Source organism: Platalea leucorodia (genome assembly GCF_965183815.1).
Source record: "Platalea leucorodia genome assembly, chromosome: 16".
Lineage (NCBI taxonomy): Eukaryota > Metazoa > Chordata > Aves > Pelecaniformes > Threskiornithidae > Platalea > Platalea leucorodia.
Window position 1 is genome coordinate 4,594,862 of NC_138838.1, and position 22,950 is coordinate 4,617,811.

A 22,950-nucleotide genomic window follows, 5' to 3' on the forward strand; every position below is an offset into this window, starting at 1 on the left:
TTAAACTTTTTGTTTACAAACTTTGTTCCATTCTTTTATACATAGAAGCAGTTGTTCATGTGATGATTTGGGAGATGATGATCCTATCGGCTGGTTTGAAGTGGAAGAAGAATGGGATGAAGTTGATGTCAAAATGCAGCAATGCAGAATTTCCCAAGTAAGAAACCATGAAAACCCATTGGCCCAGTCACAGTGAGCAGAGGCTCGTCTCTGTGCTTTGTTGTAATGCCAATTGAAATAAACATAACTCTCTTTTGTGCAAGGAGAACTCTTCTGGGTAGAGGTAAAAATCAATGGGCTTCTAGTTAAACAAATGATTCAACTTCTGCCCTCTTGAGTTTTATTCGGTTTTTCTGTATGTACACATATATAGCTGTAGTTAAATGGTGCTTCAGGATCAAATTTAATGCAAAATTACATGATAACGCGCAGACGACTGGTTTTATCAAGAGGAAGTATTTCTAAAAAGGATGACATGGTTGGCGCTTTATTCTAATATCTAGACAAATTCACTACTGCATAGTTATAGCGTTTATTCTTTGAGAGCCAGGTTCTTCAATCCTTCTTTTAAGGGATAAACGGTTACTAAGCAGTTCCATCAGTTAGATTGATTTTCTTGAGGAATGTGGGACTTTTCTGTTTCAAGAGTGGCAGAATATGGGTTTTGATTTGTAGTGCTGAAGTGGGAAACTTTGCTTTTCAGATCTGCATTTATCTTGTTTCTGGAGTCAGCTGTTGCGTAGTTCCCCAATCCCTTTTTGTACTGTGGAAAGTGGCAGAAGTGGTGGCACAGTTATAAGTCAACTGGGAACTTTTCTAAAACTGTCACTGCTTGCTAAGACATTCTGCTGTTGTCTGTGTAACCCTTAGTCCCTGAGACTTGTGAGTGTGCAGAGTTAATCAGTACATTTGGGTGGCAGAACTTGCTGTTCCCTTCAGCTTTGCGTTCTGTACCTCACTGTGGACAGATTGCATAAAAGTCTGTTTTAAATATCATATATTGATCCTCTGCTTGCCTTTAAATGCAGCTAATTGTTTTTTCACCTGCAAAAATTCTGTAGCTATAGAGCAAGGAACAGAGTATGCAGAATGAATGGAACTGATAATGAATTAACTAACTTTGCAGATGCTTGTAGAGGTCACAGAAGCATCACTGACTTTTTTGAACGTGGGAGGTTTTTTTGGAGTTCAAGCTTAGCCTGAATCTCAGGCTCGTCATTTTAAACTTCTGGGGGTGATTGACAGGGAATAAGGCTTCCCTTATTCCCCTTCCCCACCTGCAGTCTCCTCACGTATGTGCGCTCATGTCTTTTAATAACCAAATTTGTGCTAACTTTTAAAACTAAATCTTGTGCTGTGTTTATATCCTTCTAGTACTTGATGATAAAGTTCTTGTGCACGAGACAAGACACAGCAGAACGACTCGGAGTTCAAGGCCTGAATGTACTTGGCTATCTTCGGCCTATGCAAGACGAGCCCAATAGAAGCATGAACTGCTTGCAGTGCAAGAAGACTGATGATGATACAGTTTGTGGCACAACTCTTCTCCTGAAGACGCTTCATTTCATTCAGCAGCTGGCACAGGACCTGGTATTTTACTTCTTAGTTCTTTTTAAGTGTGTATTTACTATGCTAAAAGTAATAAGGCTGTGCTAACAGTAATTGTGAATGGATAAAGAAAGGTCTTGCTACTAGGTACTAGTAACTGTTAAAACCATGCTGTGGAGAAAAAAATGGTTTCTGAAAAATAGCATTCTGGGTATGTTTACTGAAGTTGACTAGGAGCGTGCTCGCTTTGGGTCTAGGAGAGAGTCAAGCACCATTTTTCAGCATCAGGTTACATTGCTGCGTGAAGTACCTGCAACAGAAGGATGCTCTACTGTCTGTTAGATAGTGCAGCTATTGCTGAAGCAAGCATAGGGAAAAGTGCTTAGAGAGGTAGCTAGAAAAGTTGCATAGATTAAAACGTCCTCTTTTTATCTGAAATAGTTCTGTAAATATCTAGGGTGAGACATACACTGTTAAGAGATATGGCTGGTGCGTGCCGATGAGTGTCAGCACAACGTACCCTACTTCTGAGGATGCATGGTCAAAACCATGTTTTGTTCATACAGGGCATGCATCTGTGCCTTTGCGACTTCGATTCTGAACCGTGGGCAGTCTCCTTTTGGCTATTACTTTCAATCAAATTAGGTGAAGAGGTAGAGGTTGTAAAGTGCTTTGGTATTGAAGGACAGGGATGGGGGACTGGGCATCTGAAAAGTGGAGAAAGAGTCCTTATTAGTAGCTCTGTGAAAGGGAAGGTTTCAGCGTGAACTGTCACATTTAGACACTGGAATATCCATGAAAGAACTTTAATGCTGGAATTCACGTTAGCTGCAAATTTATAGGAAACTAGGCTGCTTTAAGCCTGGTGCTCAGGGATTTACTTCTTATAAATATGTTCTGTATAGAGTTGATTTTCCAATCCTGCATTTTCTTTGCCTTTTTAAGGTTCAACAGAAGGAGAGTGGATTAAAATACAAGTCATTTTTAGATTTCACAGGCCTTGATTTGCAGCTGTTCTGGAATTTTTACAATAAACTTCACCAAAAGTAAGTAACTACTTTACTGGGTGGTGAAGCACTAATCTGTGTGTGTATGTATAAATGAAGTACACTTAGTTTAGTTGCAGCAGTTTCTTCTTCCTAAATTACATCATTTACATAAATAACATTTTCCTACTGCTGCCGTATGTGTTTTTAACTCTAATGTTATGTAGAAGCTTGAGATGTAGATTAATTTAGCTGGTAGCTGTACTTTTTTTGGCTGTGTGCTCTCTACTCGGTGTTTTTTATCCATCTGAGATAGTGACTTTCATAGCATTATCTATTTGGTGCAAAAGAGCCTCTTTTCTAGTTTTTGCTTCTGTTCATTTTATGTTTTCTTACAGCCCCAGGGATGAATGCATCTTTGCCCAAACACTGCTATTGCAGCTTCTCCAGAGCTGCTTCTCTGTACTTACTGGAGACAATAAAACTGCAAAACCTCAAGAAACGTCTCAGAGCAAAACATTTGGTCACACAGAAGCTGCAGAAGAGCTTTATAGACATTTGTGTGAAGGTAATTTATATTGAATACATTAATGGTTTGTCAGTTCTGGCTTACAAGCATGTTACAAGAGTTATAATTTGGGAAAAGATATTTATTGCTAGAGGTCAAGTCAGCTACTGTTCCTTTTTTCCTTCTTCAGGTCGCTGTGTGCTAATTAGTCTATATCACAGTGAAACTTTCCTTGACCCTATGAAATGGTTTTGTAGACTTTCTGACAACATGTGGTCTGGAAACAGCTGCAATAGAAAACGTCTTTTGAACGTGTCACCTGCTTCAGCCAGCAGGGAATGTGGTCCTTTAATGTTACTGGAGTTCATTTATTTCTGATATTTCATATAAATATAAATGATCTTACAAGGAGCCTATAAGGTTTACAGAAAGCCGGGGAAGATTCTGGAGCCAGTGAAGAGAATGGGAATTACACGTTAGATGTCATTGGAAGTAGGACGGTATCCTCTTTATTCAAGAGTAATTTTTTTTTTAATTACATAACAGTCTCCTGAAAGGCAAGCTAGAGATAAACCAGTTTATATAGGATCTATCACATCTTGAAAACTTTGTTAGCTTTGATAGTTGTCAAGTCTTAATGTTCCTAGAATTAATTTACTCAGTGACCAAATATATGCTTAGAAAAATCTCTCTTGCTAGAAGCCAAAAAGTTTCCCCTCACTTTCTATGTGTATGATGGGGTTGCAAGGAGTTGAAGTTGTGTAAAATAACACATTTAATTGAATTGTGCCTCTAATGTATTAGATGGAGTATTAATTTGAACTTGTAATTTTGTTTCCTTTCTGTATGAGCAGTAGTGGATATGGGGGACAGTAACTTCATGCCAATGAAAATGCTAAAAGAGGAAGTTAAGAACACCTTACTCAGTGGAGCAGCAATCTTTTTCCCAGATAGACAGACCAGGCGACACCAGCTCTTCACCATGATGGTAAAACATTAAATGAGAAATTGATTGTTTAGTACCTGCTTGCTTTATGCAGAAAAGAGGACAAATCTGAGTTCTTGTTGTCAACTATTGCACGCTTTGTCCCATTAAAGTAAAAACTTTTTTTTTTTTCTCTGCCTCTTTTTACCCCCCTGCCCCTTCTCTCTCTCTGCAGCTTATTCAAAGAAAGAGGAGGTAACCCTGCCTTTCTTACCAAAAATGAATAGTAGACCACAGAAATTATAATTCTTTCTCACAGAGGAGAGAAACAGAACATATCATAAAAATAAATCTTTTTCCTTTTCTAGAAAAACATCACAGAGCAAGAACATAAGCAATCTGTACATCTTGCCTTCAGATCCTTGTGTACTCACTTCAGGTAAGGAGTCTTGAAATTGAAAATAATTGTCTGATACCTCACGTCTGTTAATAAGGTCATATTTAATCCTTTTTAAAAATGTTATTCCTCTGGAAAATAATTCTCCAAAATAATCAATGGACTTTGCTTTAGAAAGGAGAATGCTACTACTTAATATGTATGTTAACTGAATAGCTATATAAAACATTGTCCAAGGATAACAGTTGGTGCTGAAATCACAGTATACTGCTCATAGGCTTCTCCTAGGCTCTCTTCCAGTTTTTTTTTAAGTGATTGTCCATGGTGATGGTTGGTATTGATATAATCAGTTTGGAGTCATCAGAACACACACCCTTTTGGTTTTCCTAGTAATGATACAGTAGGATCTCTACAGATTTGTCCCAAGGATAACTAAATTTGTATTTTGGAACTGTGCCACTTGGTTAGTAAAATGATCTTTGATTTGTAGTGATCAAGATCCAGGTGGACTCTTATTATTACCAGAGAAAGGAGTTTCTGCAAATTTTGACATAAGTGAAGTGCTATCAGTCATGGATACCCTTCTGCTAGTGGCAGCGAGAGAGGTAACTGTCTTTGCACTGTTTCTCTTCCTACTTCTTTGCCATGATTTTTGTATTCATTCAAACACAAGCTGCGTGCCTGAGATGTATGCTAAAAAACTAGCTTTTCTGTTCTTCTGGATAACACTATTCATGGCTGTTCAAGTCTGTAGGATTAGGTTTTCCAACCAATTGAAATATTTTCCTTGAAACATTAACGGGTAAGTAATGTATAAGATCAGGAATTTTTCCGTAGCATTGAACAAGACTTTATGGCACCCTACCAACACTAGGAAACAGAAGTAATCATCCCATATTGAGAGGTTAGAATTGGTCATGCCACTAAGGGAAGTGTAAATGGAGGAGGGTCATTTACATATGCAGAAAAAAAATGTGCTGAGAACATTGAGTGACTCATATTCCTACTTAAAATTGAGATTTATCAAAACAAAATACAGTAGTTGCTTCATGGTGTTATATGCTGCTTGTCAGTTGCATTTAATCTTTTTTGTGGGGTGAATGGGATGATAATGTCCATTACAGTTTACTTAGTACATATTGTGTGTCATTCTGCAGCAGAAGAGGATATCCTTTTGTTACATTCTTTATTTTTCAGTGTGAAATGATGATGCTGGATGTGGCACAGCAAGAGAGTGGCACAGTCTTGTCTTCCTTATTCTGGTCTGTTCAAGGTAGCCTCCTTTCATGGTGCTACCTGCAACTTAAGGGTAGCGATAATTCAGCCAAGGATCTTGCTGTAGAAATTCTTAAAAACTGTAAGTGCTGGGATTGAATACAGAATTAGATGTGGTGTAATACGGGACTTTAAAATGTGATTTTGCAAATTGCAGTATAATAAGGGTTCACCAGTGGTTGCCTGAGGCATACTCGTAACTGTGATAGCATTTCTAATGTCTCTAGGAAGCAATTTGTAGGTATATTGAGCAACTTAGAATTTTAACCTTACTGGTAATTTTATGTTGGGAGAATCTTCAGAAAACATTTCAGTAAGTTTTGGGTGTCAAATTCTGGAAAAAAAAATATAGTTACAGACTTCCATTTGAACATTTTGGTTTCTTTAAATTTCCCGTATTTTGATAAGATGCTTGTAATAGCAGGAATAATAGCAAGAAGAAAGGAACTTAAGAAGCTGGACACTTCTAAGGGGTGTTTTGCTACAGCTTTTTTTTTTTAATGCAGCAGCTCAGTATTGAGTAGTTAATTGGGCCAAGTACTTAATGGAGGTGTAATTTTATGTAAAATTACTTCATATTTATGTTATTTGTATATAAATAAGTTTGTTGTGTTCCTGTCTTACATTTTAAAATGGAGTAGGGCTACAGCTAAAAATTACTAGCCTCATTTGTTACTTAAGCTGCACAAGAGTTTACACAGAGAGGAGGCTATTTGATTGTTGAAACAATCTTGGAGTGTTTGATTAAATTACTCATCGCTCCTGTTTTTTTTTTTTTTTTTTTTTTTTAATATCGTTGATAAGCATGACTTGTTTCCACAGTAGAAACATCACAGAAAACTTCTCTGAACTGTTTTCACTCTTGAGTGTCACTGCCTCGGGGCAGCAGATGCCTTTCCTGCTGTCTTTCTTCTTGTGCACATCACCATGCACTTAAGTGTTTGATAAAGCAGGTTGTGGTAGCAAATCCATAAGGTGGCTATTAAGGGTTTTTTTTCTCTTTAGATGTGGGCCAGTTCCTGTCAAATATCAGAACGATTTTGCAGTCACTTTTATCTCAATATAGTGGCAAAACAATAGTAGAAAAAATAAGTAACTCTGTCTTTGCTATGGCAACTCGTCAGCTGGTAAGTGAACATCGGGATTTTGTACTATTCCCGGGTAGCATGGCTATGGTTACACGCGTTTTCATGAGACCTGTGTTTTCTCCTAGGTCATCTTCTTGTTGGATTTTTGCACTTTAGACATTCCATACTGTACTCTGCTACAGGGATTCAGCACTTTGATAGAACCACTGAAAAGCCTTTGTAGTGAGCCTCATAAGGTAACTAAAGACTATTGGTGAGCGTCTGAAAGGAGCTGGAAAGCTTCTAAAAGCATGGGATGTGTAATGAAATACTGAGTGAAGAACTAGAAATATATCTGTACTGTTACGAAAGATAAGCAAAGTGACCAGAAAGTACAACTGGAATGAGAAGCCTAGGTAGATAGGAAGGAGGGATTCTGAGGATGAAAGAGGAAAATACATTAAAAATAGTATGTGCTTAACATTTTTAGCTTCATTGCTTGTGATGATGCAAATAAAGTCTGGCTGTCTGTAGTGTAGATGTTTAAATCTGCATTAGTCATCTAGGCTCTCTTTTGTTATCACTGGAGACTTGTAGGCTCTTCTGGGGTTGAGACTGTCTCCTCTCCTGGTAGACTAGATGAATTTTGCTTTAGAAGTGCCTCTTTACCGTGTTTATCAAGGGTGTCTTTATAACTAGTTCAGGTGTAAATCAGTGTGTAACCTCTTAAATGCCACCTTGTATGGTACATCTGGCAACTTGAAAGCATAGACACAAAATTCTAGTGTGGTAATTTTGGTTTTTTCAATGCTTTACGTTTGTATCTCAGGAATGCATTTCTGTTCTACAGGTGGAAATGGAAAGCTGGCAGCAAGAACAGCCTGTAGTATTGCGAACGTGGACAATGGAATCACCTCATAACTATGAAAATAATTGCCATGAGGTCTCAGTCTTCCTATGTCATGGGGCAACTTACTTTGAGGTGGAATTTGATGAAAAATGTGAAACTGAAAGGAGGTAATTTAATCTTGTGCTGTGTTACGTTCCAATACCTATTTGCAGAGGTGCAATTCATGTTTCAATGTGCAAGGAATACTTCTTGCACTCCAAGCATGCCATTTCAATTTCTTCATTGTTCTGCGTAATATACAATGTGTTCTTTTGAATGACTTCTTGTGCTGAAAGCCACTTCTGGCAAATGTACAGACATGCTGTTCATTTGAATTTTGCTTCCTTTGGCCTTGATCTATTTTGTAGTATTGCTGTGACCAACACAGTTTGTGCTTGTGGTATTTATTTTGCCCTCTTTAGGCAAAACTACTGGCTTGGTTTCTTTTGGTAACATATCAAGCTACCGCTTAGTTAAGGCATATGCCAGATGTTAAAATTAGCACCCGTTACCAATTCTGAGGGGTTGGGAAAGTTCTGCTGGAAAGCAGGTCTGTGTTTGCTGGGACTATTGCATTGAAACATGAAATAAATTCCTTAGCAGTCATGTGAAGCAATGCAGGTGTGATTCAGAAAGATGTGACAGGGTACTCTGAGATGCAGCGGTTGTGAAAATCCAAAAGCAAACATTTTCCTCCAAAACTTCAAAAGTACATTTGGAAGTAATGAACTGCAATTTTCACAGGTATGATTACCTGGAGTTTACCGATGCCAGAGGTGCAAAAACTCGTTACGATACAAAAGTTGGCACTGAGAAGTGGCCTAAGGTGAGCACCTTTAAAATTGTGAACCAAGCGATATAGCCAATCTTAGGAAATTCTTACGATTCTTGTGGAAAAACTATTGTCTAAAAGCATGTGTACTTCCACGTGTGTGTGTGTTTATTGCCTCTTAAAGGTGGGGGGCAGGAGATGGGGAAGAAAGTGTGCAATGGTGCAAATAAAAGGAGTGAATGAGTAAAGAATCCCTCTTTGTTGCTGTTATTAAAGGAGCAGTCAGTCAAAATGAAAAGTAATGATCATGTTTAGCTGCCAGTAACTACATGGGTAAAACTTGCTTGTTGACATTCTGCCCTCACAATTTTTTACATTGTGAGATGAGCGTAGTGCTTCCTGCAGCTACTCTCTTTCCTCAGTGACACCTATTCAAATGGGACACTTCTCTATTGTTTTATGGCTCCGACTTCTAAAGCTCAATCATCTATGAAATTTCTCACTAAGCTATTGAACAGAAATTTTATCTGCTTAGTATTGTGGGTTTCTCATTCAGATGGTGGGGGAAATTAGATCTGTTATGGACAGAACGTAATACTGAAAAACCACAGTTGCTGAAGGAAATTCATTACCCTGAAACGTCTTCCTGTCATGTACATTTGGCAAAATGACTGTTTTGTTGCTCTGTAGAAAGTGACCTTTAAGGCTGGCCCACGGCTGCAGTTTCTCTTTCACTCTGACAGCAGTAATAATGAGTGGGGCTACAAGTTTTCCGTCACTGCTTATGGCCTACCAGATGTTGCCGTTTCTTGGGGCTTGGATTTACAGCTTCTTGTATCCCGGTTGATGGGGCGCTTGGCTTCCCGAAGCATGGCACTGAAATCTCTACGAGGTGAGTGCACTTCATAGCTCCAGAAGTTGTGGTGCCATATAAATAGAAGATACAAGGACTTTATGTTTTGAGTCCCCTGTGAAAATAAAGTTCCTTCTGCGTTTCCCTCCTGACTGAGGATGGAAGACTTGCTGTATTGCTGCTGAACGGCCTTTGGTCACTGAGCTGTATCTGTTTTTTCTGGCCTCTGTGCAGCAAGCCTGAGCGCTGTTCTGCGGGACTACTCTGGAAATGTCCCAGGGATCACTGTGATTTTTCTAATAGTCAGAAGCCAATATTAGGAAGAGATGAACACCTGATAGTCATCATACTAAGCTGAATTACATTTATGAAGTAATATCAGAGTTTGCCCAATCAAATTACGTTTGGCTAATTCCAGAAGTTAAGCAGAGTTAGGATTTGGGCCACTGAAGATTAAAATACAAAATGTGAGATGGGTGCCCTAAGAAAAACAAGGAAGTGAGTTGTTTTACCCTTTAATTTCAAAACCAGAACACTTCTAGCTAGCTTGCTAAATCTGAATTCATTCACCACTTTGGAGAAATTAAACGGAGTTAAAGAGTCCTTGCTGCAATCAGGTGGTCAGTACTTACCTTGGAAAATTAGGCAAGTACTTACTGTGGATTTAGGGAACTAGTTGAAGTGTTCTTATCATAGAATGTTTTTCTCCTTTGTTAATTGTGACCTTCCTTACATACAGCAAATTATTATGTCTTTAGTTGGAGACAAAGCTTTAAACTCTCTTGCAAATGGTTTGGGAATTTCTATGGATATCAGTACAGCAAAAATTTTTAAATTAAAGTCCTTCCATAATGCAACATATTATCACTATAAGATAAAATATTGATGCTATCATTAAAGAAAGGGTACATTGGTTTTCTGCACCACATTAGAGAAACAGAAGTTAGAGAATGTTGTTAAATTACTTGTTCAGTCTATTTACATTACCTTTTTTTTCCCCCCTACTGGATGTTTAATATTTATTATTTTCATTAATCTGTAAAAATGAACAAAAATACTTAGTAACTAAAGTGTCTGTTCTGAATTTCTTGCAGAACTAGGTAGTGAAGCAGACTTGCCTCCTTTGAAAGTAACGTCAGTTCTTAATTCTCCTCTGTGGAAACCTGTCTTCAGGCATCAGATGTGTCCTGAGGCACGCCTGGGAGCCAGTCAAAGCAGTAGGCTGCACCAAGATAAAAAAGAGGTACTTACCTCTCCCTGCTACTCACTGCTTTTGTTTCGTTGGCATGAAACCCCTAGGCATCACACAGTTCCTTTCAGACTTAATTAGTTGATACGTCCTTAAGCATTTGCTGTTGTACTGAAGTGGTCATCACTCACGCTGTTTAATTCAAATATCAAGGAGGAAAGAAGCTGTTGTTCTGCGCCCTTTATTAGTTTCCATTTTCATAGAATCATAGAATGGTTGGGAGGGACCTTCAAAGATCATCTAATTCATCCCCCGTGCCTTGGGCAGGGACATCTTTCATTAGATCAGGTTGCTCAACTGCAGTAGATAATTGTAGAAAGGAGCTGCAACAATTTTTCAGGTAATATTAAATGTTTTCTAACATTCTTTCCAGGCTAGAAGCTCTCACCAAGATGACTGCCGTAACTTTCTTATCGAGTTTGCAAAATCAGATCCTGCCCAGGACTTCAGTGGGCAAAAATCTGAACTTTTCAAAGGACTTATACAGGCATGTAAAAAACAGACCCCAAAGACAGATATAGTTGCTGGTTCTACTGTTGATCAAGCTGTGAACTCAACATTTGCTGCTTTGGTGTATCTCACTCCAGATTTATATGAGAAGCTTCAAAAATATGGTAACTCTAATATTAGACTATCTTAATAATGAAGGCTTAAAGTTTGTAAAAGGCGATCTTATAGTTCAGTTTATAAACTTTCAAAAATCGGTTTAGTGGGACAGTTTTTAAAAAGATGTTCTGTATAAAGAAATCATCATTTAGGTAGACTAGGTAAGCCTTATCTCTAGAGTGTTTATATTTTATTAATGTATGCTTTTACCTTCAGAGCTCTGCCCAAATATTAATAACCATCATAAGCTACTGACTAAGCCTTGTAAGAATATACCCAAAGAGAGCAGTGATGTCCTCTGGGGCTTTAATTCAGAACAATGTGGCTCCCAGTGATGAGATGTTCTTATACCATTTTCCACTCTCATTGTATCTTTTCTAAAAAGCCAGCCCCAACTTCTACATGTTTTTAAATGTTGGGGGTGGAGGAGGCATGAATTACCTCCCAGAATGTTATACTGTGGAAACTAACCTTGGCATACTCAAAATATATATATTTTTTTAATTTTTTTTTTTTTTAAGTAAAAGGTAATGTTTTGCTTTTAACTTGTATAATGTCCATTGTATTACAATTTATATATTTTCAGTAGGTAAAATGAACAACTTTTTAACTTACACCATCCTTCCATTAAGCTTATTGATATGTTTGAAGTATTGGATAATAAGGTGTTACTTGGTTTTGAAGGGTTTCGTTTTAGGCTTTCACTTTCTGTCACAATTTTGAAGCTAAACATCTTACATTCTGAGCTATAAAGTTACGGGTAACAATGATTGACACAAAGACTGACTTGATGACTAAAGTGCTTATTGCTTTCAGTCATTTTGTCTATGTCTGACAATTGATCTAATTTTCTGAGTAAGATTGAAAACTATGGTAGCTCAGGAAAATACTAATTTGGATAAGAGTAGATAAGATATCCGTCCGACTATTATGTTAATAGCTTCATCCGTCGTTCTTGCTGGGGCAGACTGATTTCAGGACCCATGTTCACCTATGCCATGTGAAGTATGTACAAGTGGTGCTGAAAAGAAGGAGGGAAAAAAAAATTTTTTTTTAAAACCGGGGGAATGGCAGAGGGAAGACCCTGAACAGGAATGTCTTTTTCTCCATAGTCATTGTCAGGCCAGTTTTGATGGAAACTGTTATGTCAGGTCTTTAATTTTTGTAAATTGGTCTTGAAAGTCCATTCCAGAAACTCATAGCATAAAACAAAAGGGAAAAAAAATTGATAACTAAATACATCTGTAGAGCTTTAAGTTAATACTAAGCATTTCTTGATTATTCTGATATCAGTTTGCATTAGTAATATTTGCATGTATAGGGAGAGGTTTTTATATTCCATGGCTGTAGGCATCAATTTTGGGAGGAGACAAGAATGATATTCGTGATTTAACTTTGCAAATAACTCTGTCAAGGTGCAGTTTATGTATTTAAGGCATATGAAAGTTGGCAGGTTTTATTCCCTTTTTTTCTTGCAGGCATAATTCCAAATATTGACTAAGAGACAAAGGAAAGGCTCTAGCATAATTTTAGTTAAGTAGTCAAGTTGTGTAAAAATGGAGCTGTAAATAAACAGGCATCTTCTTTCTCTCATTTCCAGTCAACAGTGGAGGCAAGGTGCCTTTGAGTGATGAGTTTGCACAAGTATATTCCCTGGCTGATTCAATTAGAATATGGATGGTAAGATCACTCAGGAGGATATCTATTAATGTCATTTACTTTAGTATTTTACAATGCAATGTTAAGGAGTAGGGTGGAGCCATGTTTTCCTTCAGTCAACTGTTTTCACTTAGGAAGAACATATATTCACTTCTAAACTTTGAACGTAAAACATTTAAATGCATTCTTACACTCTCCTCCTTCCCTCAGCCCCAGATGTGTCATCATGAGTATTTAGGACTGAATTTGACTCAAAATCAGTTATATTTGTGTTATTTTTCAGCAAGAATGTGTGGTGTTTATTAGGAAGATTCTTACATAGCAGTTGGAGTTCTTTTGAGGTATAGCATAGAAAGAAATCTGTCTTAAACGTCATTCTCACAGTAGTGCAGTGCTAACAGAAAAGGAAATAATTGCATCTTTGACAAGCAAGTAACTGGCTGCAGTTCAGAGTATGTTTTTTGCACACATAATTTTCCTTGAAATATAAGCCTTATGTCAAGAGCTGGTGATACCAGCTCACAGCCTGGTGAGAGGTGTCCACGTGATCACCTGCAGAGTCAAAATTCATTTAGACTTCACTAGTCTGCAGGAGAGTCTAAATGTTAACAACTATGTGGCCTTCAAGAACAGCTAATTTGGTCTATGGCCTGCTTTCCTGCTACTCTTGTGAGCCCTTCAGATGTGGGCCCACCAAACTGACTGTTTTAGTATCGTGTGACCTCCTCCCTCCTCTTTCCTGCCTGCAAGAATTCCCAGCAGCTTGATGCACTAGAGATGCAATGAGTGCAGATGCATGTTAAGATGAGTAATTGCGTTGTACCCCTTGCATGACAGGCGATGTTTGCATCTGGCAGGACTCACTAGTTAGATGACATGAAGCTTTTGGAGAATCTTACCTCATGACTAGATGTATATCTTTTCCTGAGTGGTGGGGGCAAAGGGGAAGCCTTCTTTATCTTGGAGGGCTGATGCACGTCCAGTCATAAGACGGAAGGGTCTCAGCCTACAAACCTTGAGCATCTCGATGTGAGGCTGTGTTATCTGCTCTGATAGTTTAGGTATTGCTCTTTTAGACTACTGGGTGTTTTGTTCTGCAGTAGGGAATAGTAAATACTGTCATCTGTTCCTGAAATTAAATTCCTTTAATGTGATGCAGTCTTCATACTGCCTTGCTGTATAGATATACAGGGCGGGTCATATTTTAACTATTTTAATGTCCTGTCTACAGTTGGAGATGAAGCAGAAATCCCTGATGGGTAGGGGAACTGATACCGAGGAGAAGCAGAACACAGAAGCAAGTGAGGTGAACCCAGAAACTCTTGGTAAGTGTTGCCTTTCCAAATGTATAAGTGTTCTCGGTAGTTTAGTAAAGCATTGCCTTGTAAATCTTAGATATTATTTTTGCTGTAAAATGTAAGTTAGCAACTGGGGTTACTTTTTAATACCTTAAGAGATAAATGAGTGTATATTACATGAACTGTCTGGGATTGTGTTCTGCTATTCTTTGCAGAAAATAATACGTGAGAAAATTCGACAGGGAGTGACCTCTCACTTGGGTCACCTGGTTCTGAACTTACGTTCATCTATTTTCGTAGATACTTGTTAACACAATTAACTGATGTTAGAATAGCAACTGATTGTTATTAGAATAAAATGTGTTCTCATTGACTATTGTGTGCTTCGTATGCTTCAGTATGATTATTCAAATTTAGCATTTGGAAATCTTGAATTGAATAACTGATAGCATCATGATCAATATAATAAGAAAAACAGTATTTTCTAGCTGTCTTGGCTCAGAAGAAACAAGATAAATCACTTTATTCCTAAGCAGAAGATAGCAAGTTTGGCATCCTATTGTCATGATTTTAACTCTTTCAATTTTTGTGCTGCAGCAAAACTTTGTATGCAGAAGAGTCTTTTGTTATTGAATTTTTTGCCTGTAAGAGCAAAGAGGAAAGATTCTGCTTCAGACAGTTTGGAAGCCCAAGGTACTGATGATGTCCAACAGTATGTCAGTGATAAATGCCAAAGAAAAGGTTCTGTTGTGGACACGGACTTCCAGGCAGCGCACTCATTGTCTTCCAATGAAGTAACTCATCCTGTTTCAAAAGACGGGGGCCAAATGACACAATCTGATACGAAGATTAAACAAATTCCAGACCCCCTCCAAACGGAAGAAGCATCTACATTTCATAGTAAGCCTGTTGAGAATACAGTTTCACAGCAAGAAGATATGTCATCACCTCCTTCCACTCCTACACGAAAATCTCAGTTCAGCCGTGGAAGGCTAAGGCTGCTGTCTTTCAGATCAATGGAAGAGCCGAGAGCTGTGCCTACTGTGAAGGAGAAATATCCTATATTGAAAAACACATTAGACTTTATCAAGGATCAATCACTTTCACATGAAAGGTAAGCAAATTGAAAATGTTGCCAATTATAAAATACAGAAACTTGTCTTCAGCCCTCTTCAGGTGGAATAAAACATCTTTTAGCTGCAAGATAGCATTGAAAATCATTTTGTACATAAGTAGTTGTCAGATTTACTTATCAAACTTCAGTTATTCACTACCATGTAGGGGCTCGCAGAGAGTATTATTTCCTTTGATTCACTTCTATTGCGTAGAACTTCAGAATGTGAAAAACAGTGACTTGGCTGTTTCTTGTCTTGTTTCCTGAGATCTGTTTACAGCGGCATTTTGGTTCTTGTCCGCAAACAGTGAAGACATGGTTATAGCAGTACTAGAAATCCTTGATACCAAATATAGAATAGTTGCATCTCTTATTAAATTACCTGATATTCTGAAAATGTAAATCAAAAGAGAGATCTCCCGTTCTCAGTTTGTCTATTTTAGGCTCTAAAATTTGGATTGGTGCAAGAAGTGCTGGATTCTGGTTGAAGCTTTATCACTCACTCCAACTGCAATATACCGCTGCTGAAATACAATTGGAAATTTAGATACTAAGCTCTTGTTTAACTAGTCAAGTACTTCTTGAATTGTGATTTACTTGGGTTATTTTAAGCACAATGTTTTGAAGTCCTCATGGATGTTTTTTGCTCTTAGTGTTTTAAAGGTTCTTGCTTTGAGAAAATGCCAAGGGCAGAGTATTTTGGAAGTGCTCAGGACAATCCGCCAGTGCCTAGACTCACTTGGGCAGCCACACTGTTTTCATCCACCATGTGTACTTTTTCTCTTAGAACTTCTAGCCTGTCAGAAAGATTTTACAAAGTAAGTAAATTTACAAAGTAAGTAAATTTAGACAAGTCTCACCCATGTGATTTAATGTGTCTTAGTCCTTGTGTTCTCCCAGTTGTGTATATTGAAAACAGTAGAAAGTTATTGGGTTTTAGTCCATGTGGATAATAAAAATATGACCTGAGGATTAGTTTTTAGGCTACCATGCAGATCTTGTGTGCTTCATTTAAAAAAAAAGTAATAATTATTTTCAAGTGGGACTTAGTTGTACAGCTGTTCATGCCAGTGAGTATCATGTGGTTGAATCACAGCATGGATACCTAGAAACATGTTTACAGTTCCAACCAGATCAAAACAAACTCAAAAAGATTGTAGAGTCTTCAGTTATTACTTTAGTTTAAGTTCCTGTCTAATTCTAGATTGGTTTCTTTCTCGCCCAGTAAAGCTGTACTGATCTAACCCATTTAACTGGTAATTATTTATGTAGCATTGCATCTTTATAATTTTTATGAACTTTGTAAATCAAGGTAATACCTATCTGGCAGAAGAACTAACTTCCCAGAACGGTGCATGTTATATCTCGTTAGTCAAGCATTTGCTTGCTCATGAATTTTCATAACTTTGGATGTGATACCTGTACAAGACAAATGTAATTGTGGGGTGATATCTTCCACTCGTGTGCCAGAGGCTGAAGTGATGGACGTGCAAGCTAAGGTCTGCAGTGCTGTGTACCAGTTATAGGGCATCCACATCCACACAAAAAAAAAGAAGAGGCAAAAAGGTCATATCGATTATATGCATGTGCAATTGTTGTTCTAAGTAAGGAAAGATAATTTGGAAGTTTTTTCAAATTTTATGCACAACTAGAAAGCACTAAAACTAGAAAGCACTGTCTCAAAGCAGGAGCTAATACTATGCTGTTCTGGTTCGTGAATTTAGGTTTGATTTCTATCGTGTGTCTGGACAGTGCTGTCTGAACTCTGTCGGCGGGTTTCTCACTTGTCGAGAGCTTTTTATGGTCATCTTGCAGTGCACTGATTTCCTTTAAGATCCTGATTAGATTTTTATAAAGCACCTTTTTAATTTGAAGGAATGTTCTTTCGTTAGTGCCATGAGAATATTCTCTTTGCCTGTTTTGTTCCTTAACTTCTTATTCCTGGTACAGGATTCTTTTATTTTTCTTTGAAAGTGGCAGACTGCATTTTAAACAAAATGAACATCCTTCCCACTTGTGGGGAGTGTTTAAAAGATTGTCTGTTTGTAAAATTTGCACAAATCATGCTACCTGAAATGTAGCAGTGAATTCTAGACTACTAAACTGAGTCTTTAATTTCTAGCTACTTTGGAAACTTGGAAGGCTGTGGTGCCGAGCTACACAAAGAGATTCGAGAGTCCTATTACCAGCTTGTTTTGTTCCTGGTAAATTCTGTGAAGGGATTTAGTACTATTAATGACAGGTACAGTACCTTGCTTGCATTACTTATGCGAGACTTTTTTTTTAATGTTCTTCCTCACCTCTTCCCCTGTCACTTGTTGTTTATTGTCTTAATTATGTTTGACTATTCTTTGCATTATTTACGGAACTAAATAAGGAACCTTGATCTTGTGATCAAAAATGCCAAGGTACCTTTTTATTAATACTATGCAGGAAAGCACAATATCAATGTTAGAACTTTGACTTGTTATGGCATTTTTTAGTTATAATTCTGCAATGTGTTTCTGAAGCTTAATAGTAAAATACTAGAAATAGCAAATCTGTTGTGGAATACTTCAGTAAGAGTAATGCCACAGTAAATATCACAATTCTGCAACCATGCTTTAATGTTAAAGCTCATGTTTTGGTAGCATCCTGGTTAAAATTGGTGGGATTTATAGCCAGGTGTCCTAAAGAAATGAGAATTTTGTGACTGCGATGTCCTGTTTCCCTGCCAATAACTTCCAAGTCCTTTGTCTGGTTTCAACGGAACATGACAAAGGTTCAAAGAGAACAAGTTCCTGCAAATGTCAAGAAAATGTACTGCAGAGAAGAGACAGACCCTCTTGCTAATGCTCAGGCAATAGCATAGGCTCTATCTCAACTGAATCCATTAAAGATAATATCTTTATTTCAAATTGCGTTGGCCATGCTTCTTGCTCAATTGTGTAAGTTTATGCATTAGTAAACCTGATTTTCTGCCACATAGTTAATTTAATGCAGAGTAAATCCTGGAAATCAGTGTACAGTGATTGTCCTCCTCCTAATCCCCAAATATGCAATTTCAGCTTTAGGTTAGAGCAGTCACGTTTTGTTGTCTTGTTTTTTATTTAGATCATTGCTTCCTGCCTTATCATGTGTGGAGACAACTCTCCTTCACCTTTTGGATATGAGTTGGGAACCAAGCGATCTTTCCTTCTTTGTTGAGATTCAGTTACCACATCTTCTTATGACTACATCACAAGAAAACATAAGTACTCATGACAGTGTCATTTGGTGAGTCAGGAAGAATGCAACTTTCACATGGTACTAACTATGGATACCATTTTTACCAAGAAAGGCTCCTGAACTTTGTGCTGGAACAAGCCATAAAAATAGGACTAACAAGCATGGCAAAATTTTGGCCAGTATCCAAGGGCTTAACTGAAGTATTGGAAAATTTTTGTAGCATTACTAGTGCAAAAACTATTAAAATTTTATCTTTAACCTGATTACTGCTGGAACATTTCACTTGTTTAGCAGTGTAGCAGGAGGTAGATAGTGCTGTTTCTTGTCTTGATAAATATCAAATGTTTTAACACCTGCATGTTTCATCTTTATAGTAGTTGTATTTCCTAAACATGAGCAAATGTAAAGGCTAAAAGGCTTTTAAAATTTCCCATCTGATCTGCCAGCATTACCAAAAGCAGTTTTATAAGTGTGGATTTTTCTGATTTTGCATTATGCTCCCCATATGTATTTAAGAACTTGTCACAGAGGGAAGAAGCAGGTGTCTGTATGGTCATTTATTAACCAAGTGAACTGGACTTCTGTTTTTATTAGCATGTTATAGCACTTTGTTCTTTAAAAAAAAAAAAAAAAGTATCCCAAGTTACATTAGAGGGAAGCCTGGTTGCATTCAAACTTAATTTTGAGCTTGCTTTTCTTTTAGTCAGTGGAGTGAAGAAGATGAAATTGCAGACTACAAGCAAAACTGTGAGTGGATGGATGAATGTCAGGATGTAATGTTTGAGACCTGGTATGAAAAGATAGCTCAAGCTGACCCAGAGAAGCAGAGAAAGGTGACCTCATCATTTGCTTATCTATCTGCAGAAGGGGTGAATAGGAGACTTTTAAAAGCATAAAGGAGAGACAGGAATCTGACTTAAACTGATTTTTCATGAGTTGGATCCCTGGCTCCCTGTAGGCCTTCAAAAGTCTAAAATGATGAAAAAATCCCCATCTTTTTTTGGCGGGGGAAGTGTTCTGCTTTCTGTCTAAAAAGAGCTTTCTCCAAGTCAGAAAATAATACTCAAGTAAATGGTGTCCATTTATTGCTCTAGATGCACATGTTTGTTGCTCGTTACTGTGACCTGTTAAATGTGGACATATCCTGTGATGGCTGTGATGAAATTGCACCATGGCATCGCTACCGCTGTCTGCAGTGCAATGACATGGATCTGTGTAAAACTTGTTTTCTTGGTAAGAATCATTAAAAAAACCCTCAAAACCCTATACTCAAAGGCAAAATAGTGTCTTCTAAGTTATACGTCAAATAAAGTGAAAGACACTTCTGGATATTTTAGAAATGTTAAGCTTTTCTTTTCCTAATCTGAACATGAACTTGAAATTAAGAAAGATCCTTTCTCAAAAAGGATTTACAGGGAAATCTTAAAATATTTCTTTACAGGTGGAGTTAAACCCGAAGGACACGAGGATGACCATGAAATGGTTAACGTGGAGTATGCCTGTGATCACTGTCAAGGAGTTATCATAGGTCGGAGAATGAACTGCAACGTGTGTGATGACTTTGACCTTTGCTATGGGTGCTATTCCGCAAAGAAATACTCTGACAGGTATTAAATATACAATTTTGTTCCCCCACTTCACTTGGCAGAAAAGCGATAATTAGCAACTAAGTACAGTCAGTCACTCTCGCGTCGCTTCCTACAAGGTTGCGTCTGACATCAGAACACCTAGTTGGTGTCCTTCAGGGAACCATAACAAATATAGGACCAGTTTAGGAAAAATTTCTGCTGTTCGGAAACCTGCCCCAACCTCTGCAGTAACTTAGTAGCAATTGTTTTCTAGCCATGGCTGTGAAAGCTGCTGAAGGAGAGTTATCAACCCTGAATGACAGGATAGAATAAATGCACAGTGCTGTGGTTAGACAACATAGGTTTCAGTGCTTGACGCCAACGATCTTGAAAAAATTTCATTTCTAGAGCAGGAGCTCTCATGACAGTTCAGGTTCTGTTAAATGAGCACTACTGAAGTCAGTGATGCTCTGACAGTTTACAGCACTTGAAGATCTACAGTTTGAAACTCTGGAACGTGTTGGGTTTTTCGTAGTTTCCTGTAAAGGTGTCGTGTGTTTCTAACTATGTTTGTCAGCAAGAAAGCAGCTACATTTCAAAATTATGTACCTTCTTCTTTCAGTCACTTGCCCACTCACAGCATCACAGTGTATCCAATGGTGACTATTCGAATCAGTGACCGCCAGAGGCTCATCCAGCCGTACGTCCACAATTATTCCTGGCTGTTGTTTGCAGCTTTGACTCTCTACAGTGCAGATCTGGCAAACGGGGAGGAAGTAGAAGGAGAGAAACTAGATTCACAGGTCCTCAGTCATGCCAGAGTTCTGCAACATCAGTGTATACAGCTCATCGGAGACTGCTTGATGAAAGCACAGCACGGAAAAGGTGAGTCAGCTCCTCCTTCACTGAAACAATGGTTTCTAGCAAGTGTCAGAAAAGTCTGTGATTACTCACTTTGAGTTTCCAAAGGAAAGGGGAAGCTACTGTGTACTTCACTGAGCAAAACTGTTTATGTAGAAAGCAAACGTAGAACAAGTGTCGTTCAGGGTCACTGGAACATGGAAAATAGAGTGCTTGAGAAAATTAATTTTATGCTTACATAAATACTGAAGACAACTTGGCAACTCTTTGGTTGTTTTTTTTTCCATCTTAGATGTTGTAAAGGGATCAATCAATATAGCTTCATGTTCTGTTACTAATGTGTTACTGACAACTGAAGGACTTGAAGGAAAGCAAGTAGCTTGGTGGAAAATGGTTTTTTTGTTCTGCATCTCTTGGCAAGAATTTTTTAGCCTTATTTGTGGTATGAGATAAGTTTCTGGGGATGGTGTCTGTTTGTCTGGAGATGAGGATTTCTGTGAACTAAGACCTACTACAGAAAATAGGGTGATACAATAGAGACCTATGTTGAATGGATCAAAAATTATGGACTCAAGTTCAAATAAGTTTACTGGTAGTTTTTTTGAGCAGCTCTAATACAGCTGAAATACCACCACCACCACCAAATACTTATGCATACTCATTATTTAATCTGTAACATACAGTTTTATTGTATAGATATTTAAGTGGTCAAAAGATTAAAAGCTAAGTCAAATTTCATTTATCTTTCATAATTTACACTGGGAGGTATCTCTAACACTTTCTTAATAAGACTTCTACCCTGATGGTATCTTTCTGAGATGGAAAATGTCACCACCTGTTCATCACTATTATTTATGGGAACTACATAATTAAGTGAACATGATGGGGAACATCTTTTTGATGGAGTCGATATTCAAAAGAAGTGTGTGAGGGGAAGTTTGCAGTTCTCTTTCAGAATGTTTCAGTTCTGCTTTTTGCTTGTCTTGCCACTCAACAGCTAACTAGCTTTTATAACTTTCTTCCTTTCAGGTCTGAAAAATTTAGCTCTCCTCTGCATGTTACCAGAAGGTGAATCCTTCTCAGAGAACAACACTGTTTCAGTCAGTCCTCCCACAGATGGTGCTCCAAAAAGTCATACTGGTGATAAAGCAGTGAAGGGAAGAGATGAGAAACCAAGCACAGGCTCTTTTATGCATTGTAATGTAAGTACCCGTTATTTACAGAACCCCCGATACCAATTAGATGTGCGTCTTTGGAGGCTTAAACATCCTATTCTGGATATGTAACTGAAATAATGGGTAGTAATGATTTCATTTGTAGGTAAAAGTTGGAGGGCAAGAGAACAGTTGTTGGTTGGTTGGTTCATTTTTTATTAGATCCAGCTGATCAAAGACGAAGGCATCACCTTATGTTCTTACAGGCAACTGATTCACAAAAGCGTTGGAGGGAAGGGGCGGAGGACATTCGTTCTCAAAGGGTTGTCGTTTCCCCTAGTTGTTAGCCCTGTTTAGATAGGAGAACGAGTTTCCTACAGTTTATACAGTTTATAAAACTATTACAGTGTAATAATTTTATGCATAGGGATACGAGCAAAATAGAAAAATATATTTTCACTGTATAGAAGATTAAGACATGCATACATCAAGAAGTTCTTAACCAATAAAAGGTTTTGAAATTCAAGGAAAAATGCTTGTCAAATGCAGATGACTGGCTGCTGCTTTCCCTGGCTGTTTCTGCAGGTATTAAATTTTGTTTTAATCTTTTAGCATCTGTTTTATTTTTAGGGGAAAGGAGATGCTCACAGTGAAATCCAGTCTCCTGCAGAAGATAAAGTAGAAAAACAAGGAAGCAAAAGTAAAGCTGCCTTTGCAAAGAAAGCTGTTTTGAGACAAGAGTCAGACTTGTCTGTGGATGATAATGTTTCTCCAACAGGTAAAAGATTATTTCTCATTTTCCCTGTCACAGAAATATCCATTCATATGCAGAGCAAAAAGCTGTATTTTTTTTTGTTGTTGTTCCTTTTGTTCCATTTTTATATATTTGCAAATGTCTTTAATGCAAGTGAGCTGTCTGCCTTGTAAAAACCTGCCAAGCATACTGCTTTGAACAACTGCTACCTTGCGATGGGTTTAAAGGATTCTAGAAATCAGAGTAGAATTCCACCGGAC

The 22,950-nt window shown here is 37.8% G+C and overlaps 1 protein-coding gene across 3 annotated transcripts in view; it reads left to right on the forward strand.

Moving 5' to 3' along the window:
• ZZEF1 (zinc finger ZZ-type and EF-hand domain containing 1) overlaps nucleotides 1–22,950 on the forward strand; it is a 60,100-nt gene that overhangs the window by 15,402 nt on the left and 21,748 nt on the right. For 2 of the 3 annotated variants that reach the window (XM_082328663.1, XM_082328664.1), the window contains exons 12-38: nucleotides 46–157; nucleotides 1,375–1,590; nucleotides 2,494–2,594; nucleotides 2,933–3,102; nucleotides 3,897–4,030; nucleotides 4,336–4,406; nucleotides 4,855–4,969; nucleotides 5,562–5,721; nucleotides 6,645–6,766; nucleotides 6,853–6,963; nucleotides 7,557–7,723; nucleotides 8,340–8,421; nucleotides 9,058–9,259; nucleotides 10,315–10,463; nucleotides 10,843–11,083; nucleotides 12,676–12,755; nucleotides 13,966–14,059; nucleotides 14,630–15,146; nucleotides 15,800–15,964; nucleotides 17,269–17,388; nucleotides 18,240–18,401; nucleotides 19,057–19,186; nucleotides 19,448–19,586; nucleotides 19,795–19,960; nucleotides 20,544–20,806; nucleotides 21,812–21,984; nucleotides 22,567–22,714. In XM_082328663.1, coding sequence (XP_082184789.1) covers nucleotides 46–157; nucleotides 1,375–1,590; nucleotides 2,494–2,594; nucleotides 2,933–3,102; nucleotides 3,897–4,030; nucleotides 4,336–4,406; nucleotides 4,855–4,969; nucleotides 5,562–5,721; nucleotides 6,645–6,766; nucleotides 6,853–6,963; nucleotides 7,557–7,723; nucleotides 8,340–8,421; nucleotides 9,058–9,259; nucleotides 10,315–10,463; nucleotides 10,843–11,083; nucleotides 12,676–12,755; nucleotides 13,966–14,059; nucleotides 14,630–15,146; nucleotides 15,800–15,964; nucleotides 17,269–17,388; nucleotides 18,240–18,401; nucleotides 19,057–19,186; nucleotides 19,448–19,586; nucleotides 19,795–19,960; nucleotides 20,544–20,806; nucleotides 21,812–21,984; nucleotides 22,567–22,714 — 4,310 coding nt within the window. The remainder of the gene's footprint in view (nucleotides 1–45; nucleotides 158–1,374; nucleotides 1,591–2,493; nucleotides 2,595–2,932; nucleotides 3,103–3,896; nucleotides 4,031–4,335; nucleotides 4,407–4,854; nucleotides 4,970–5,561; nucleotides 5,722–6,644; nucleotides 6,767–6,852; nucleotides 6,964–7,556; nucleotides 7,724–8,339; nucleotides 8,422–9,057; nucleotides 9,260–10,314; nucleotides 10,464–10,842; nucleotides 11,084–12,675; nucleotides 12,756–13,965; nucleotides 14,060–14,629; nucleotides 15,147–15,799; nucleotides 15,965–17,268; nucleotides 17,389–18,239; nucleotides 18,402–19,056; nucleotides 19,187–19,447; nucleotides 19,587–19,794; nucleotides 19,961–20,543; nucleotides 20,807–21,811; nucleotides 21,985–22,566; nucleotides 22,715–22,950) is intronic. The other variant, XM_082328665.1, reaches the window with a different exon arrangement.